The sequence below is a fragment of the Pimephales promelas genome, chromosome 5, assembly GCF_988280905.1.
Source record: "Pimephales promelas chromosome 5, fPimPro1.hap1.1, whole genome shotgun sequence".
NCBI lineage: Eukaryota > Metazoa > Chordata > Actinopteri > Cypriniformes > Leuciscidae > Pimephales > Pimephales promelas.
In genome coordinates, this window is record NC_142773.1 from 26,662,371 (window position 1) to 26,683,810 (window position 21,440).

Consider the following 21,440-nt stretch of genomic DNA (forward strand, 5'->3'; position numbering starts at 1 on the left):
CCAAACGGTTCAAGGTCCAAAAGATTTCAGTGCAAACTGCAAACTGTTCAAACAGCTTTAAACGATTCCAGATGATGAATAAGGGTCTTATCAAGTGAAGCGATTGCTCATTTAAAAAAAGGTTTTATAAGCTCAAATGCTCTTCCGGTTCTGTTGTCAATCTGCGTTCATGGGTCCGCAGTGACACTGATGACGTAAGACGCTGCTGACGTGTTCTGGTGTGTCCGTGTATTCGGGTTCGAATAAATATGGTTGGGCAAAAAAAGGCAAATTGAATTCCTTAGACATGTTTGTGAAGATTGTTTTGTTTAAAGCGTGCGTCTCCCTCAGACTGTAAACGAAGCTCGGGCACACTGATAATGCGTAATGGAACGCGGATTGACAACAGAACCAGAAAAGAAAATAATGCTGAATAAAGTTGTAGTTTTTGTTTTTAATTTTGGACCAAAATGTATTTTCGATGCATCAAAACATTCTAACTAACACACTGATGTCACATGGACTACTTTGATGATGTCTTTATTTCCTTTCTGGACAAGGACAGTATACTGTATACATTTTCATTGGAGGGACAGAAAACTCTTGGATTAAATCTAAAATAAAATTTTTTTGAGTGAATTAACCCTTTAATATGCGAGGCAAAGAATCATTCATTCACTGATTCGCTCAAACCGCCTGATTCATTCATGAGACATTTTTAAATTTCTTTCATAAAATTGAGCAAAAGCAGTCAAAATATACATCACTATTTTTAAAATGTTAAAACTAACATCAACTTATGGTTTATTCAACTGTTGTATTATAAAAAAAATATACAAATTACATTCGCAATCGTGCTGATATTTGGAAAAACATCACTTTTGCTAGTGTGATATTGAGTATAGACCTATTATATAAACATAAAAGACAAAACCGCAAACATGGAAAATTCATATCTTGAGTTTTCAGGGCATTTTTATTAATTTGGGTGTCGTGTGCAACGCCGCATGCTATTTTACCCCAACCTTTTGTTGTTGTTTAACTTAACGTTTGGCCATTGCCAAGGTGTAGAAATACCAATAGTGTAGCAGGCTTATAACAGTGGTTTAATTTGACAGATAGGAAATTGGTGTGATGCTCACTCCCCATCCTCTACTAGCACTGGAAATAAGACTCCTGTGGTGATGTAGCAGAACCCAGAAACTTATATCAATGTGTGACTGACAAATGGGCTACATAAAACACTATCTAACATTTTTTTTTTTTTACCTGTTTAACCACCATCTTCCAGGAATTCATAATTCAGATGGCACAGAGAATTTCAGTAGTAATGTCTATTTGAAAAAAACACACCGTCCTTTCTGTCAGAAATGACACAGTATTTGCACCTCCAGTTCAGTAACATTAAGCAGATTGAGTTTCAATTTAGTGTTTCTCTTGAGGTTTAGAATGATGATACAAGTCATCAGTGGATTTTCTTCTGACAAACGCCTGAATTTTAGATGTTCCTCCATTATTGGGAATTTACTGCCATCGCCTGGGTAAAGGAAAAACTGCAATAAATTAAAATTAAAAACTTTTTGTTGTTGTTGTTATTTTTTCAGGTGTTTATTAGTTTATTATAGTCCTCCTTATTCTGACTGTTTTACAATCAGTTTTTCCTAAACCTTATTTTCTTATTTAAAATATTTATTTTAAAAGCCATTACAATTGCACTTTTATGAATATAAATGCACTTTTATGAATATGCACTTTTATGAATATTATAATGTTCATATTTTCACTTCTGATTTACAATCAGTTTCTCTTAAACCTATTTTTTATTTGATAGGGTTAGGGTTATATATTTGATATATATATATATATTTGATATATATATGTCTATTAAAAAAGACATAGGCAACTCTGTCATGTAAATTTTCACAAGATTAATATATATTAATCTTGTGAAAATTTACATGACAGAGTTGCCTATGTCTTTTTTAATAGACAACAGACAATGAAACAATATGTAGGCTATGTGTATGGCAGACAAACGAGCAGCTAGGTCTAGTAAAACAAATTAATGAACATCTATATTTTCTTAGTAAAATGTCGCTCAGCAAAGTAGCTAAATTCAATTAATATGTTTCAATTATACTTGTTTGTTTGTCATTTGATATATGGACAAAGGAAACCCAATATGAGCTGATCGCAGATCAGCGTTTAACTAGATCACTAAAAGGAAGAGTGACGTTTTGCGTCACGTGGACAGCTCGAGCTCGTCACATGATCAGCTGGTGACTCCTTCCCCTCTGATGGATGCAGGATTTACAGCCTTCGCCACTTCGAAGGGCTCACAGGAATCCGTTTCTCTTCAAAATACAATTATCCAACAGAAAATAACATCACAGTAGCTTTAGGTTTATTCGTGGGAGAACCTTTAGAGAGCAAAACTGGCGCTGTTGTTGGAGTGGATGATGAACGGGCACGCAATTTTATACACCGGGGTCACTTTGGCCTTCTGGACGACCATCCTGATTGTCGGTAAGCGCTAATGAAAACTGCTGACATAAGCACACAAATAACACACGCATCTTAATATAATGATCTGTATCAGCTTTGATCGTACGTAGATATCTTTTTAATCTTTCTCTGTTTCTCATTTTGCTTTAGCTGGAAAGCCATTTTTTTGCTAGCATCAACTGACATTAGCTGCCATACACTAGCACGATTACGTCAAATAATCATTTAAATATAATTTTAATGGTATTAAAGGCTGTTGTAATAAAACAATAGTGTACACATTTTAAATTCGAGATCTAGTGATAGTACCAACAATTTTAAATGCTGCCATTGAGAATTAGACATAACGTTACACCTGCTGCTCTGATGAGAAGTTGAGAACGTAAATTATTTTAGCTATAGTTGAAATGTTTGTCTAGTATTTATATTCTATTCATCTCCACACATGGGCTGGAATCGCACAAGAAGAAAATTCAACATGTTATATGGATTTTAAAAAAAAGTAGATCTTAGGCAGTTAAACAGGGTTTATGACCAAATGAGGAAGATGGCTCTCACATGACTGTGAGCTTTCACACATACCCTCTATGATTTTGAATGGAAAAAGGCTATCCATATTTACCTTCAATTCAGATTATTCCACTGATTTTAGTTTTTCTTTTTTGGTACACACTCTGCTTATTTACATGTAATTTAAACTCTACTAATACATTTTTTTCTCCCCAAAGGTACTTGCTATACGATATTTGATCTTGGATTTCGATTTGATATAGCATGGTATGTGTTTAGTAATCCTTGAAACATTAAAGCATGTTATTGCTAAGCAGGATTTTATTGTTCATTACAGTAACATTTGTTACATAACTGATATCCACAAAACTTAATGTAAGACCTGAAGTAAATGAATAAAATGCTTCTTATGATGTCTTGAATGATAACCTAAACTTTTCTGTCACAGGTTTTTAACAGAGACTTCTCCATTTATGTGGGCTAATCTTGGAATTGGCCTGGCCATCTCTCTTTCTGTTGTTGGAGCTGCATGGTGAGACTGTCCATTTCCTCTTTTTAGTCTGTCACAAAAAGCAACAATGGGAAATTTTGACATGTAGAACAGTTTTCCATATCCTCTTCTGCAGTGTTTTGTTGAAAGAGGTCCATAAAAAAAGAAGCTTTCGACTCTTTATATCAGTAGCTCACTCACCAGAATATGACCTAATGCAAAATAGAGGTTGACCGATTAATCGGTCGGACGATTAATCGGTCGGACGATTAATCGGCCGATTTTTGGCAATTTTTAACATAATCGGCATCGGCCAATATCACAGTATATCAAGCCGATTATTAGGCAGGCGCATCTGTGGGCAGCCTAGTGTTGTCGTGGAACACGTGTTTGACGCGCGCTGTCGCTAGAGTCGTTTTCCAGCCGAGTGAGCAGCAGACCTCATCCAGTGCCTAAGGAGCTAACGGCTATGATTGAGTTCGTATAACTCCTTTATATTTAATTAAAAACTTTTGATATGTTACTGCCAACTTCAAAAAAAAACTTGAATAAGCGACAAGATATTCGGCTACTTTTAATCGTAGTTGAAGTTGCATTATCACAGAAGAGTTGCTATCATGATAATTAGATTATGTCCATTTGTCTTTGTCCGTCAACAAACAAAACAAACCAAAAATACATGTTTCAGGAAATACATGTTTTTTGAGAGGATAAAATGTTTTTGTTGAGAAAGTTTGTCTATGTTAAGTAATTATCATTTCTTTTACATTTTATCTTTCAAATAGAGGTTAAAAACCAAGCAAATATCGGCCAAAATAAATCGGCAGCATTAATCGGCCGACCCAGATTTCAAAAGATCGGTATCGGCATCGGCGTGAAAAAAACCATATCGGTCGACCTCTAATGCAAAAGCTTATAGCATTCTCCTTTTGTGCTATATACCCATTTAGATATTTGAATGGTGGTAAACAAACAGTCATTTACATATGTTTGTATGTTATGTATGTGTAAATGATGTATTTTGTGTTGTGACCCTGCAGGGGGATTTACATCACTGGGTCCAGCATTATTGGTGGAGGGGTCAAAGCCCCTAGAATCAAGACCAAAAATCTTGTCAGGTATATGGAGTGTGCTTAATGTTGCGTGTTTTATGTGTGTTCTAAGTTTTATGTGAAAAGATTCTCCTTTATTGCTGCCTAATATCCTGATTTAGACACTTCTGGGTACATTAGTTGTCATGGGGAAAAAAGGCTAAACTTGAATGAAGTCAAATTTTTAGGCAGACATCTCTAAAATATACATATATTTTTGGCTCATGCCGCTTTTGTCAGATGAGCCTTTTGTTCTTATGATTCCTGTCTTGTAACTCTGGTTTATTGGCTCACATTTGCACGTAGTGACAGTTAATTTTTTCCTTTCTAGCATTATCTTTTGTGAAGCTGTTGCCATTTATGGGATCATCATGGCAATTGTCATTAGCAATTTGGCAGAGGTAAGTTAAAACTTTTTAAATTTTATTCTATAAACACATTGGCTTTAGAGTAAATCTTGAGTTCTAGGTTTAGAAAAGAGAGCAGATGTTTTCCCTAAGCTTTTTTTTTTTTTTTTTTTTTTTTTTTACATAATTTAAATTAGCTGTATTACATGTCCAGTACGATAATTGTTCTCAACATTGTTTTTGTTTTTTATGTCATTTAGAACTTCAGTGGCACGACTCCAGAGACTATTGGGGCAAGGAACTACCAAGCAGGTGCATTTTACTTCTAAATCACTTCTCGTCTCTAGTGAAATGGTTTTCTTTGCTTCTTCTGAGCAACCAAATGAATTTGGATGACACAATGGTGCTGTTTTTTTTCAGGCTACTCCATGTTTGGTGCTGGACTCACTGTTGGTTTTTCAAACCTCTTCTGTGGGATCTGTGTTGGCATCGTGGGCAGTGGAGCTGCCCTGGCTGATGCTCAGAATGCCAGCCTCTTTGTCAAGATCCTCATTGTTGAAATTTTCGGCAGTGCCATTGGACTGTTTGGAGTGATCGTAGCCATCTTGCAGGCAAGTGTTTTTTTCTTAAATTACCATGCATGTTTTTTTTTTCTCCTGCAATATTTTAATATAAGCTGTTGTGGACTTTGTTCACTAAATAAAGCTTTTAATGATCAAACTAAACTTTTTGGTAACACTTTACAATATGGTCTCATTTGTTAACATTAGTTAATGTATCAACCAACATGAACTAACAATGAGCTATACATTTATTACTGTATTTATTATTCTTTCTTAATGTTGGTTAATAAAAATACAGTTGTTCATGTTATTTCAGAGTGTATTAATATGGAGCTTATAATTTGACAAAATGTGTCAATTTTAATTATTGACAAGGGTAATCTAACAAAAATTAGTAATGTGTGGAATTTTAAATAGTTCTGAATTTGATTTCTTTTAACAAATATTGAATATTTGAAATTAACAAATTGAGATGTTTTATGGCTGAATTTTATAGATATGTATTTTCTAACAGCTATTTTTTCTTAGACTGCAAATATAGAATAAGAAATTCTTAACTTCAAATTCAGTTTTCTAAAATTCAGATTACAGAAAGTACGTTCGAGAGAATCCGTGTATCATTCGTTCAGTCATTTTTTGATTTAATATTAAGAGTAGAAAAATGAGAAAATGGCTTGATTAGATTTACTAATATTCTAATAATAGTTCAAAGGTTAAATATTCGTTTAAAGAAATCAAATTCAGAATTATTTACGTAAAATTCCACACAATATTACATTTTGTTAGATTACGCTTCAATAATTCAAATATACACAATTCAAATTCAAATCATTTTGTCATATTATAAGCTCCATACATTAACTAATGTTAACACATGACTTTTGATTTTAATAATGCATTAGTAAATGTTGAAATTAACATTTAATAAAAATGCTGTAGAAGTATTACTCAGTCTTGTTAACTAATTAACTTTAGCGTCAAATCAAGTTTTATTTGTAGAGCACAAGTTTAACACAACCATATAGTTGATCCTAAGTGCTTTACAATACAATAAAAATATATCTGAATTTGAAAGGAGTAGTAGAAAAAAAGATAGAAATTGAGATTAAAATCAAGGATCAAAATCAATCAAAATCATTGTTTCCCCTACCATTGTTTTAGGGGGGACCTCCTAAAATGCTGACGAAATCCAGTCGTAAAAAAGGAATTTACTGTATATTTTCGAGGAATAAATAGAAAGCGGTTCAGTACACTTGAAATCAAATCGTGATGTAGACTAGTGTGTGTGAATATTAAACCACAAAGACTATTTAAATACAAATCCTGCTTGCCTTGTTCAGTGTGATGAATAGTGCAGCTGATGCGCAGTTTTATTTATCACACACACACACACTGAAGACACTAAAGCACGTGTGGCGCTTGCGCTGTTTTTTGCCTTTATGAAGACAGAAATGCATGAACTTCCTCTCCAGGCTCTAGATCCACTCTGAAAGTCATTTTGTGATCATTTAACTGCTTCATTTGTATCATCATGACATAAACACACAGAAACTCAAAAGGTCTTCGCGGCAACCCGTCAAAATAAGTTCGGTTTAACTAGACAGAAATGTATTACTGTTGTACAATTTAGATATGTCCTAATGTAATACTACACTAATACTAATCTAAATAAATTCTGAATTTTTTTTTAAACAAAACTGAATTTAAGGAATAATCCATGTTTTAATTTTAACAGTAAAGCTCATTGTGCAGCATGTTATTTTACAGAAAGATGATAAAATTTGTGTTTTATGGCTTCATTTTATTGGGAAACACTGAAAATTGTATATACATACAAGCATAACGTAGAACACCAGCTATTTAAAACACACACACAACATTACCCGTATGCTAGAGAGTCAAAATAAGTCTTTAAACTGGATTTAAAAGCATCCAGTTATGGAGAGGCCCTGATGTTCAGATGTAGACAGTTCCAAAGCTTTGGGGAAGACTACAGAGAAAGCTCGATCACCTTTTGATTTACAATGAGAATGAGAGTCGGATAAACAACCTTTTCACAAGATCTCAGTGACCTAGAGACTGTGTATGCCCTAATAAGATCGCAAATAAAATCCCAGGCCGAATTGTGCAGTGCCTTGTAAGTGAAAAGACGCTGAGCCAGAGAGACAGATGCTCTCAGCGCTGTCATATATCACAACTATTCAATGTTTTAAACCACACAAACTTTTTTCATTTAAATACACATAAGTAGGCTTCTAGCAAAAAAAAAAAAAAGCCTTTGGTTTACCTAACAGATAAAGTGCTGTCATGAAGCATCTTCCTCCCCGTCTGGCTTCCAGCAGGATCATCTTCTGGAAAATGAATATTTTATCACCATTTCCAGTCACACACACTGTAAATTGATCAGACATGCATACTTGAATTCAGATTGAGATTATTCAGCCACACAAGAGCAACTCCTATTAAAACTGTCATATCATGATATGGCTTTTGCATTTGCGTCATGGCCTCTAATAATAAGATGTTTATTGATATCATTTTGGTTCATCCATTCAATATTCAATCTGTTCAGGAGAATATGTTTTGTGACCATGAGATATCAATACCTGTAAAATCATTGACATTGTTTCTCTCTCTCTCTCTCTCTGTTTAGACATCGAAAGTAAAAATGGGAGATTAGAAGACTACACGACCTACAGATCAAAGACGCTGTGTTGCTGGCGCAAACAGCAGCTGTAAATACATAGTAAATTATTTAAATGTATTTTCCTTTGTCTGTTTTTAACCATCATTTTCTGAAGATTGAATTATTGTGTGTGCACCAATTTGTCTTAAAAGAGTGCATGATGATGTCAAAGGCAGATCTTTGACGACTCACTTAGTTTGACATCTCATAATACTGAAAATAAAAATATCACTTAATGTTTTGGCCATACCTCCATGATGTCATAATAAATATCAAATTTAAACATTAGAATTTTTATTTTAATTGAGAGGTATTTTCTTTATTAAAATAGCCTTATAATAGAAACAATGACCCTGGAGACTGAAAAGACTGTCAATAGACTCAATGTTCTGGTCCATTTTGACACACAGGGTGTTATGTTTGTAATCATCTCAAATTTCAATATATAATTCGTTGTGATTGTTCTGTACAGTACAAGAAAAGTGATCAATTGCATTAGTGTGGTTCTGTGCATTGGATGGCTGTAAATCGTAAAGTATTCTGTATGCAAGAATATTCTTGTATTTGCGTGATGACACCTGGTGTATCCAGTGTGCTTGACCTGATCTCACTCTCATGTGTTGTGTTTTTATGTTGAATTCAAGTAAACAATATCTTTGAGAAAACAGTTGTACCAAAACTATGTTAAAAAAAAAAGAAAAGAAAAAAGAATACCAGTCTCCAATTGTATTTCTACCGGTGTGGTCCCTCACTTTGTAGGGCTAACTTCAGTTCAACTAAGTTAATAATAAATAAATAAGAGGATAAATAAGAGGATATAATAATAATCTGATGTGTGTACATATTAAATACAGCTGTTTATTTTTGTGTGTGTGAAGCATGAGGGTGTTTGCCATTCTGTATTTCCCTAGTCGTCTTGTGATTTTTGTTTACTTTTTGTATGTTTTCATTTTTTGGAAGCAAGAAGTGGTCTTTATTCCCTAGGTCCCTGTCGTTACTGTATAATGTCTTCAATCAAAGCTGGATGAACGATATGTAACATCAACTTTGTTGTTCAGTGATTTCTGAAAATTATAGCCCAGGAAGTTCATAGCAGATAAGCACAGCAAACAGCTGTTGAAGGTTACAGGCATTAGATTCCATATTTATTTTAACACAAATAAAAACCTGGTTTTACTATATTTTAAAATCTCATTTTCACAACCAAAATTTTGGCCATTTGAAATGTTGTGAAAAAAAACGTACATTCAGTTTTGCATCTGCTGAAAAATGTAGCAGTAAAACAGCCCCTTTAATCATCACAGCCTCACTTTCACTCACGTTAAATGAAATATGGTGTTTACCCTTTGCTAAGGTCCATTGGTTATTGAATTCTAACAGTATAACAATGATCAAACTTGTAAGATCAGTTAACCTTCTTCTAGCTATACTTGGATGCTTCTCTGTCAATGATGTGTTTGTGAATTGGAGGTACATACTAATACTAAACTTGATTTTACTAACTGCTGGACTTGTGAATCACTTCAAGTCTGGTAAACAAGTTGATCTGTGTAATTCTTGAACTGGTTTTGTGAAGTGATGCATTATTTGTTTTTTTTTTGTTTTTTTCACCCTCGTTCTTTACCTGCAAGTGTTTATTTTAAAACATTCCAACTTAGCCCTGGTTGTAATGACTCAGTGGTTAACCTACTCCTGGGAAATAACTCCTGCTTTAGGTCTCAGGACCCTTTGGGGCTTCCAGGACCTGGACTGGCTGTCTGTGGTCTAGTGGTTCAGGAGTTGACTTTTTTTTTCTTTTTCCATTTCTCCTATTTTAGTGATTGTTAAATATGTTAATGTGGTGATTCCATTGTTTTGATGTGTATAAGTGGATCCTCTAGGCGTCATAATTGTCCTCTAAGAAATAAAAAAGAAATGGTGGAAAAAGTGGAATAGTGGAAAAGTTCAGTGCCATGTTTTATATTTATATTAGCAGTAGAATTGTATAGCATAACTCAATAGATGACTAATAATTCAGTTATATTTTAGTGCTTTACACTATAGATGTGGAACTGCACACTCCATGATGGATCAGCCAATAGAAGTAAACTGGCTAAATCATCATTACCATATTGCAGGAGGAAATGCACTACTATTCAAATGTTTGGGGTTGGTCTGATTTTCTGTTACTCAACAGGGCTGCATTTATTTAATTATAATACAGCAAATTCAGTAATATTATGAAATACTGTGTAACAATTTTAAAATAAAATAATAAAATGTAAGTTATTCCTCTGATTGCAAAGCTGAATTTTAAGCACCATTACTTGTCTTCGGTGTCTCATGATCTTTCAGAAATCCGTCTAACATGCTGATTTGGTGCTCAAGGGACATCAAGAAGATATTATTGATCAATTACATTATCAATTATTTTATATTATTATTACACTATCAATTTTATAAATCCCAAAATCCCACGTATTTTTTAGAACATATTTTGTGAATTATGTGCTCTAAATTAAAATATTAATATAAGTTAGCTAGTTGTTATGGAAACAAGTAAACAAATAATGGTTTATTATAATGGTTTGATGGTAATAATGGTTTGATATTTTAATATTACTGTATCTTTTTTTGCTGTTTCTTGAAAATCTGCCAACTAGCTCTGATCTTCCCTAAATTAAAGCAAAATTATTCCGATTTAAACATATAAATACAAATTAAAAATACAATATCAAAATATCGTGCTTTGGAAATTGCCAATGTATACCACTAAACATTATTTGGCTATGCATTAGCGATCAGGTGACTGCTTTAAATATCCACCAGATGGCGCCAAAGGACGCAACACCGTTTCATGGATTTCGTTTATATCCTTCAAGACTCATAAAAGTAGAGCGAGCCTCACCTGTCAACCGTGATTGCTGTAAAAGAGATACATTTAATTCTTGACTGAACTGCAATGAACACGTTTGGGTAAAGAATGGACCACGAATCGATGGATGTTTGATTCTCTCGCTGTCAATCATGCTTGTGTGAAACTGCTCAAAATTGGGAAAAGAGCTGCTATTAAAAACTAAATTGTACATGTGTGTTTCAACCACTGATCTATAATGTACATAATGTCATTATATAGGTCAGTGGTTTCAGCCCAGGCACAACAATAACAACAAAAGAAAGAATCAAAACAAAATTCCAAAACAAAACACTACATGCTGCATGGCTCGACAGTCGACACCTATCGAGGTGATATTAACTGCGCCCTCTTGCGGTGCATAAGCAGAACTCCGATTGAGCCTTCCGAGTCTCCGTACTAAAGAAAACCTGCCTCCCTATTCCTTTATTCGCACACCCATCATCTCTCCTCGCAAAAACACAGACCAGGCAAATGAAAATACAGGGCAAAATATTCAGTCTCATCGTTGGAGTGTACGCTGTTGATAAGGGCTCTGAACAACATGGAGAAATATAATGTCCCTGCAATATGGCATAATCCTTTCACCAGTGTGCATTTCTTTCCGAAAAATGAATTAATCGGCGTTATCTGCAGAAAGAAATAACGGTATCCGGCAAGTAACTTGCTCCTTTTTATATGGAAATTATGATCAAACTAACTGTATTTCACACAGACGACACCTTTATGGCTGAAACTGACAGTTCTTCCGAAATAGACAGTCAGCTGAAGTGAATACAACAAAGATGAATCCCTTTTAGAGGAGCCCCCTGGCTTGCATAGGAACAAGGTAAGAAATTGCATGTTTGTGTTTACGTTGTGCAAACAGAAAACATTTTAATCTCTGCACGACTTCCTTTGAACGATGCTCTTTGTTTTGCCCTAATATCACATGCTATCTTTATTGCCTGCCATCTTGATCAAGGCGTACATGTATTCAGCATAGAGATGCTGCCTATACAATCTTAAATCTTGGCCACATCACTTTACCACAAAATAGTATTTTTCATCGAAATGCACATTTCAGCTCCTCCCAGCAGCAGAGATATAAGCAGAGGGATGATGCTGTGTAATGGTACCCACAGCACAGCATCCATGGACAGCATCTTACCCAGTGTCTCAGGACAGGAAGCTGGCAGGACATGTGTGGCTTTGTGGCCGAAGATCTGAGAGTATGGATGGAGAAGAATTTAGAGTGAACACTCTGTTGATGTTTAATGCGTTATAATGATATTTAGAATACCTTACAATGCATCTTTAAATAACTGTAGATTCTCATTAATAACAAACAAAATTATGAGACTTACATAATACATACCTTCAAAGAGTGATTTGAAATATGGTTAAATCCACTTTTCATGCCTATACTCATTCTTAAGCATGAATGGGTACATTTAAAAGTCTATAATAATTGGAAACCATCTTTTATAAACAATAATGGATCACATTTTTTATCATAATGCATGATGCTTTCAGACTTCACAGAAAGTGTTTCTTAATATTGTGTAGGAAGCTTTCTTACAAAAGTATGGCGTACTGTAGATGAAACATTTTCCCATTAACCTTTTGATTAGTAAATTATTAATGAGAGCACATCATGGCACTTAAGTCTCAGGGCAACTGCTGTTTATGGGGTCCAGTTAACATGCTGCTGTCTTCCCTTTTTATTTAATCGGTGATTGCAGTATATCACGTTAATTTCGCAAATTGTGATACAGTCTTAAACAGTTCCATTCATAAAAACATTACGTTTGCCCAATGTCAGCTCATGCATTATGGCATTGAGACAGTTTTGTTTTGATGTTTTGTTGTGTAGTATTGTTTCAGTTTCACTTGCAAACAACCCGTTTCTCTTTCTTTAACCTTTTTTCCTCTTTATCAAGACTATTTTCTGCGGAATATATCCTATCCTGTATGTTAGTAAATCCGTAACAATATCACATAGTAGCCAGTGAGGACTGAAGTTTTAGCATGTTAAAAGGTTTTGCTCACATGCTTGTGTATAAAAACATTATCCAGTCCGTATTTAGATCCTGCTCTGAATATCTTGTCCGTATCATATATATATATATATATATATATATATTAGGGCTGTGCAAAAATTAATCCAAAATAAAAGTCTGTGTTTACATAATATATTTGTGTGCGCTGTGTGTATATACACACACACACACACACACACACACATGCATGTATATATTTAAGAAAATGTGTTATTTATATATAATATAGATTATATATATATATATATATATATATATATATATATATTAGGGCTGTGCAAAAATTAATTGCGATTAATTGCATCCAAAATAAAAGTCTGTGTTTACATAATATATTTGTGTGTGCTGTGTATATATATATATATATATATATATATATATATATACACACATGCATGTATATATTTAAGAAAATGTGTTATTCATATATACAATATTTATATATAATATAGATTATGTATTTATTTACATACACAGTATTTACGTACAAATAATTCTTAAATATATACATGCATGTATATGTATTTATATATACAAAATAAGTAACACACATATAGTATGCAAACACAAACTTTTATTTTGGATGCGATTAATCGTAATTAATCTTTGCACATCCCTAATATTAGTGCTGCCAAATTGATTAATCACGGTTATTCGCATCTAACATATAAGTGTTTATATCATTTAAACGTGTTTGTGTGTGTATAAATTCATATATTTGCATACATAAATGGGTGTGTATATACACAGACATTATATGAACAAAACTAAATAAATAAATATTGAATGTAAAGTAAATTAAAATATAATTCTGATTATATCACAGACAGGATGGAAAGTTAAAAAGGGTGTCAATTTGAGTTTTAGCTGTACTCATTTTCAGTCAGTCACTTCTGTTGTCTGATATGTGTCCATTAGTTCTCGTCGGTTCCTCCAAGAGACTTTCTCTCAATGACTGTATCTGTTCCTCTCATTCACCCACACAGTCTGCTTTTTAAGCTCTTCTATATCTGAGAGGCCCAAGGGCAGATTGTCCATTGGTCCATTTTACAGTTTGTTTTAAACAGGAGCTGCTCTGTTTGGTTAATCTGCCTGCATCCACCAGAGATAAATGGCCTTTCGAGTCTGCTGCCGCCCATGAGTTCCTTTCCTTCTATGATGGGAATGGTTTTGATGGGAAATTAGGGATCAATGTGTATTGTGCTATGCTCAACAAATACACGAGGCATGTCTATAGAGCGAAACCGTCGGGTGTTGGGATTTGTTGTCATGGGAACAGTAAGACCCACAAAGGTAGCATGAAGTGGACAGCTTTGTTTTGTTCACTGTCTTTTGTTTTGTCTCTTCCGTCTCTTTCTCAGTAACAGTTTAAAGTGAACTTGTGAGCGTGAAAATAACAAATTATTTATGACATCAGTCAAGTCTGGTTGTGCCCTGGAGTACAGAATGTGTTTGTCGGTGGCTGTTTATTTCTTGGGGAGTTGCAAGGGTATTTAGGTGAATGGGGATAATCATGTCTAAGTCTATCCAGATGCCAACTTGGAGGTCCGTCCAAACGAAGGCTTCAGCTGCGGCGGTTTAATTTGTCTCTTGGCTCTGAGTAGAGTGAGCAGCTGGACTTGAGGCAGGCAAAAGCTGGGGCCGCGGTCTGTGGAGCTCACACACTAACGGAGCTGGAGCGCAGCCACCAAAGCCTTTCTTCAGCTTGTTTGTGTGCTGTGGTATGAACTCTGTATTAAGACAATGCTGTGTAATTAGCCGTACGGGTTCACATTTTGCTCAGGGAATGTCTCTGCAATGGCTTACCTTTGTGATGTTCAGAATTAGATACATTTCAAACTCTGAAAGAGAAAACTGTCTGGTGTTCAAATAAGGCTGCTGAAATGTTGTCTTGCTTGAGTTAGGCTTAAAGGAATAGTCCGGGACGGGAAGTTAAGCTCAAACTACTGTGTGTTTTTGCCGTAATGGAAAAAAATCATTCTGACTCATCTCTATATTTCTCGAGGATACAAATTTTGGAGGATTTATTAAGAAATATTAAGCAGTTTTGTTATTGTTAACTAACTAACTATTGTTAACTAACTTTTTTTTCCCCGTTAGTCGAAATAAAACTGAATTAAATAAATAAATATTAGATGAAAATTAAAATAAGTACTACTAAGTAAAAGCATGTTACACTTACGGTTACATTTCACAAAAAGGCTTCATTAGTTAATATTAGTTAACTCTTTAGTTAATATAAACAAATAATGAACATTACTTCTACAGCATTTATTTATCTCTTGGTTAATCCCAAACATTAACTAAGAGTTGATGTAAATTTATGGGTTAGTTACGTATAAAACCCGGGACGTATCTCGTTGTATTCCCATTCGAGTCATTTTTGTACGCATTAAACTTCCTGATTTTTAACACGCCCCCATCCAGGAACAAGGTAGGGAGGGATGGAGTTTGTCACACTATCGTCATGGCTGAGCCGGGATATAAGATGCAGAAAGCTAAGAAAGCGTTGTCGGAGGAACATAGAAAAGAGGAAACGGCAGACTGACCGAACGAGGAGTTAGACACGAGCATAGGCGTAATTTGCGGGTGTGATTTGTCCCCATTGAAACATCTCGCGGCACAAATACAAACAAATTAAAACGTCTCCAGGTAACTCTAGTAGAACATTAATTTTGTTAGTTTGTTAAATAAGAGGTGATCTGAAATGTGTTTTTAAAAATCAAGTGAGCAAAGTGTTCGTTGCTGCTGCGATCAATGGCACAGATATAGTGTTCTGTTGTGACGCGCACAGTCTTCACACGGACACTTCAATCCGTTGCGGGGACTGAGAGACTCTATATTTGTTACGGTGAAATCACTAAACCTAATGCACAAAAAAGTGTCCCTGCTTGAAATACAACCACTAATAAACAATCGGTTTTGATGAGGAAAATAAACTATACAACTAGTAGGGATTAGAGCCCACAACCTCTGACACAACTTGGCAAAAGTTCTGACTCTGGACCATTAAAGTTCATGAGGATAATTGTCGGATCTATGTATTTAATCATGTGAAAATTCTCACCACTTACAACATATATTAGATCTTATTAAACAACAAATTAAACACAATGTACTATTGTATACTATGTAACACACCATGTGGTATTTACGGCAGTAACGTTAAATTCAAGTACTCCACAGCGACTCTAGGGGTCGCTGTTTGACAAAAACGGGATTCCTGCATAGTGCCCCTTTAATATAACTCGGATTGTATTCGTCTGAAAGAAGAATGTCATAAACACTTAGGATATCTTGAGGGTGAGTAAATCATGGGCTAATTATCATTTTTGGGTGAACTATCCCTTTAAGGCTATATAAGTCTTTGAAGTGACCCAGATACAAGTTATGAATAAAATGTTGTTGTAACTAACATTATGCTATAGATTCTGTCAATTGAACTTACTGTAACTTGCATTGAGCATGGAATATTCATTTACTTTGGTTCATGATCTACAAATTTTAAAATGATTTTTTTTACACCTCCATATTTTCAGACCTCACATTTTTCTCTTCGCTTATTCAAGCTATTGTAGAGAAGGTAACATAACACAGCACAGGATCTTGAAAGTGATGTTTACATCAAAGTAGTGAGTTGAATGTGTTTTGAAAAGTATAGGCTGCTGTATACTCGTCGTAAGATTGAAATAGTAGCTGAGTGGGTCTTCAAGCAGAGTACCATTGAATCTGAAATTGATGTCACGTTCGCATCCCACTGAACAGGTGCTGGCCACAGATTTACAGCCAGAGGAAGACGAATGCCTGCAGGCAGAAAAGCACACTTTTAATGTGGGAAAATCATCTTAGGTCAAAGAATTTTTAGGCATATATTTTCAATATGTGGGCCTTAGCCTCCTACCTCTCAATATGAAGCATCTAATTAGGCTTATTTTAATTTTTAGCGATTAGGGGGTGGGGTTTTCTTCTGAGATGTTTTGCTGAGTCTGACTTTGTAACCCAATTTGAGCTTGACAGCTCTAACTGGTGTATAGCTAAAGCTTCTTGAAGCTTATCCAAAACAACTTAAAATGATGTTTTTCTTTTCTTAATTGATTTAGGGTTCTTCACTAAAACAGTAATTTCAGCTTTTCTTTGTGTTTTACTTGTCCGTGAATGATGTACTGTGAAAGACCTTGTTTTTTTCCCCCAATTATTATAATGAGTCTATTTATGTGAAGCAAGCTCTATTCGTGGACCATTTTTCACAGTGTTATACTTTAGATACTTTAGAAGAAAAACATTTTTACTTAAAAATGACATAATCTTAAATTAATCTTAAAATATTGGCAGGATGGAAAACAGTTTAGGCTATTAGACATTTTACTTGTCAATACGGAGCTGTTTTTAAGTAACTTGGAGTGGAAACATGCCATTAACCTTGATTAACGGAGGTCGTTATGTCCCAGATCCATGTATTCCTGCACAGAAAATCAATATCTTTGTCTGATTCGTTAAGTTTTTATTTATTGTCAAAGTAAGAGTTGTAAAAAATGCCCTCCAGATTTTAAGAGAATAAAAAGCTCTTTACATTAATATAAGTGTGAGTGTTTTATGAAGTGGCATGCAGAGTATGTTGTTCGCAGATCACAGGTTTGGGGATATGTGCCAGCGTGAGGTGAATGGTGTCATGTCCGTAGGGAGGCTGGTATTCAGAGTAATGAAATGGTAGCCAGAGGCCAGTGACTCCCAGCTCGACTCTCTTCACCTGCTGCCATGAGTGTTTATCAACTCTTTGGTCCTGCATAAATTGAGCAAGCCAAAACAATTCCCGAATATCACAAGCCATAACAGGCCACCAGAATCGTTGCTTAACCAAAAAACTAGTACGATTAACCCCTGGATGGCAAGCCTCATTGGAACCATGACCCCACCGAAAGACATCTGACCGGACTCCCTCCGGAACGAATAACCGACCCGGTGCGCAATCGGGCGGAGTTCAGACCTTTGACTCGACCTCCCATGTGAGTGTGGAGACAATGAGTAGATGGGTGCTTGGAGCGGTCAAAAATACAAGACAACGCATTGGGTTTGATGTTCTCAGAACCCGGACGGTACGAAAATAAAAAATCAAAACGACCGAAAAAAAGGGAATCTGGAATTGGCCAATCTACCACAGTCTTAACCTTGTCAGGATCAATGCACACTCCCTCGGACGAGAAGATATACCCCAAGAAAGGAGATGACTGTGCATGAAACGTGCACAGTCGCATTCTCCACCTTGACAAAAAGCCCACTCTCTAACAGTCTCTGGAGCATTCGTCTGACGTGTTGAACATGTTCCTGGAGAGACAGGTAGACATAAATGAACTGATTGACCATATCTATAAACACGTCATTGACTAGTGCTTGGAAGACGGCGGGGGAGTTGGACAGGCCGAAAGGCATAACCAAATATTCATGCCCCCTGATATTAAATGCTGTTTTCCACTCCCCCCCCCCCTTCCTATCTGGATCAAATGGTAAGCGTTATGCAAGTCCAATTTCGTGAACAGAGACGTTTTCTGCAACCACTCGAAAGCTGAAGACATCAACGGCTAAGGAAAAGTATTCTTTACCGTGATGTTGTTTAGCCCTCGATAGTCAATGCACGGTCACAGAGAACCATCCTTCTTTCCCACGAAAAAAACTCTGCGCCAGCGGGAGATTAAGGAAAGATGATCCCGGCTGTCAGAGAATCATAAATATATTTCTCCATGACCGCGGATGCAAAGGGAGAAATAGTGAGGAGAAAGGAAGTTCTCTCGATGGTTACCAGAGGTAATAAGGGTGAGAACGCAGGTCGACTTGGTGTCGACTTGGAGTACTTGTCCTTTAAAGGCGTTGACAGTGATTCATGCTCAAGTGTACTGATGGGGATCTGGAGATGTCTGACCATTGAATAGTCCGCTCCAGAGTCCACCCAGGCCTGACAAGTCTGAGCCTAGTCTGCCCCTTGCAGTCATTTTTTTCTCAGCTAACATTAACAAAGATTAATAAATGCTGTATAATATTTTGTTCATTGGTTCATGTTAGTTAATGCGTTAACTAATGTTTACAAGAGACCAAATTGTTACATGAGTGATTGATTACCATTTCATACAAATATGTATTGTGTGAAGATTCAGACATTCGTGGTGTCCATGACAATTAATTTCAAAAAATTTGAGCTAATAAGCAATTGCATGAAATGTTCCAGTAAATACTGTTTTGAATGTGGCTGGTTTCATTTTGCTTGTCAGGTATTTTCTCCACAGTAGGAAATTTTATGTTTTTAGTGACACCATTTCTCACATACATATTTTCTGTTATTAAGTCAATGGGTTTGGAGCTGAAATTTCGAAGAAATGACCTTGAGTCATCTGCTCAACTCTAAATCAATTTACAAGTAATTGCTCTTAATTTAAAGTTAAGCCCCAGTTCTCATGTTGACATCTCCAATACATATAATTTTCTGTGGTGGCAGTCCTCTTAATTGGAAGATGATTTCAGATTTGTAAAAGCCTGATTGTAGTCCTTGATTTTTCGCATAGAATTTGCTTGAGTACCTCTGGACATACATTTTTTTCTTTGGTTTTATAATTTGGGGTAGTTTTCCTGAAAATGTAGCTTTGGAGAAAAGCTTTCTCAGTCGTTTTGCCCTTTATAACTGAGCAGATGATTAGTACTGATCATAGCGCTGCTGACAGACAGTCACAGTCCCTCACATGTATGAGGAAGATGCCTGTCTGTGGAGTGGTTCACTTGGTGCTGCCACCCTATTAAACATGCTCTTGCTATTAAACATCAAAGTCAGGACCTGATTGGTTTCTCCTGGCCCAATTAATTTCCCTGGATGGGTTGAAACCCCTCATGTCAGGTCTTAGCATGTTGTTTGAAAATGAGCCTGATAAGACTTTTTCTATCATGAGGATGAGAGGAGCTGAGGTGAATTGTGTTTTCATCTACTGTATTTTGAATGAGAGCAGGGGGGTGGCTATAGGGCTTTTTGATCTTGGAGGACGACCAAATTGGAAAATGCTTCCAGTTAAGAAAGGCACAGCTTGTTGGGTTGGACTGAGTTTTGCACTATTGTAAATGCTAAAAAAGATCGGAAAAAACATGTCATTTGAAGGCTTTTGCTTACAAATAAGTTTTTAAATTAGGGGAACGTTTCATTCTCCTAAGTGGATTAAAATAGAAAGAAAGAAAAAAATTGTGGCCAACATTGTTTTTTTTGGGGGGGGGGGGGGGGGGGTTATTGTCTAATTACTGTTTCTAAATTGTTAGTGTTAAAATGATTTTAGTTTTTAACTTTTCTTCCATAGTTTATTTTTAAAAAAAGCATTTCTTTTAAATTGCCATTTATAGGTATACATTCATACATAACAAACAATGCTGTTGGCATTACCATCACACCAAGCATTTCAGAAAATGATTATGTTTTAAAAAGAAAATATAAATATAAGAAAATGGTTATGATGGATATTAGAAGCGACCACACGTGGATCAGAATTCTTCGAATTAAGTTTTTCCACATGATTTCAGAGTATTTTTTTTTAATTGTTTCATCTATTATTTTAGACTTATAATTCATTTTTTTTTGTCTTTGTTTTGTTTTTTTGTAGATTCAATATGTTTTTATTCCAGGGCATGTTAATGTTTTAAAAATAGATGAAACAGTAGTTTGGAGAAGTTTCATTTGTCGAGATTTCAAAAAGGTTCCTAATTGAAGAATCACACAAATGCATTATGACACATTAGTATTTATCAATTATAGCTCTCAATACAATCTGTCGTCTGACCAGAACCAGGATATGTGGTTCCTGAGCCATTAAATCTCACATTTATGCCTTCATCTAATATGCAGTTTGTAAATAGATGACTGATGAGTCTTTTGTGAAGCGTAGCCATTAACGTCATTTTGAGTGATGGAGAAACTGGAGAGGCTGCCCACCTAAATCTCCCAGAACTCTGCGGTCTGTCCATTGTAGTGTCACAGTCCCATACAGAAGTTACTACAGAGTGCAAAAGAGAGCACAAGAAAGTGATTAATAGATTGTTGGAAACTGCTTTAGGCGGTGGAAGATGGCTGAATCTGTCATTTCCGGATACAGATGTGGCTTCTGAAGCACTACCCAACTCTCCCACTCTGCCATATGTTTCTTTGAGTCACTCATGCTGTGCTTCACCTGTTTTTTTTCCCCATTCTAGCTGTTTCCCTGTCTTCGGGAAGGACATAGTACAATTCCCACACAGTTATTTTTCTTCATATCATGAATAACATCCTTGATTAAGTATTCAGTGAATTGGAGGCCAATCCGAAGTTGTCCTTTG

The 21,440-nt window shown here is 35.5% G+C and overlaps 2 protein-coding genes across 2 annotated transcripts in view; both read left to right on the forward strand.

Moving 5' to 3' along the window:
* The first annotated feature begins 2,261 nt into the window (after positions 1–2,261).
* Positions 2,262–8,532, forward strand: atp6v0b (ATPase H+ transporting V0 subunit b). Its single transcript, XM_089131200.1, has 8 exons — positions 2,262–2,505; positions 3,213–3,261; positions 3,443–3,526; positions 4,525–4,602; positions 4,907–4,976; positions 5,183–5,234; positions 5,343–5,533; positions 8,139–8,532. Exons 1-8 carry the CDS (start codon positions 2,436–2,438, stop codon positions 8,163–8,165), a joined length of 621 nt encoding a protein of 206 aa, XP_088987326.1. The 5' UTR covers positions 2,262–2,435; the 3' UTR covers positions 8,166–8,532.
* A 2,926-nt stretch (positions 8,533–11,458) lies between these two features.
* Positions 11,459–21,440, forward strand: part of b4galt2 (beta-1,4-galactosyltransferase 2) — a 104,739-nt gene continuing 94,757 nt past the window's right edge. Inside the window, exon 1 of the mRNA XM_039688434.2 lies at positions 11,459–11,893. The gene's annotated coding sequence lies outside the window, so the exon portion shown is untranslated. The remainder of the gene's footprint in view (positions 11,894–21,440) is intronic.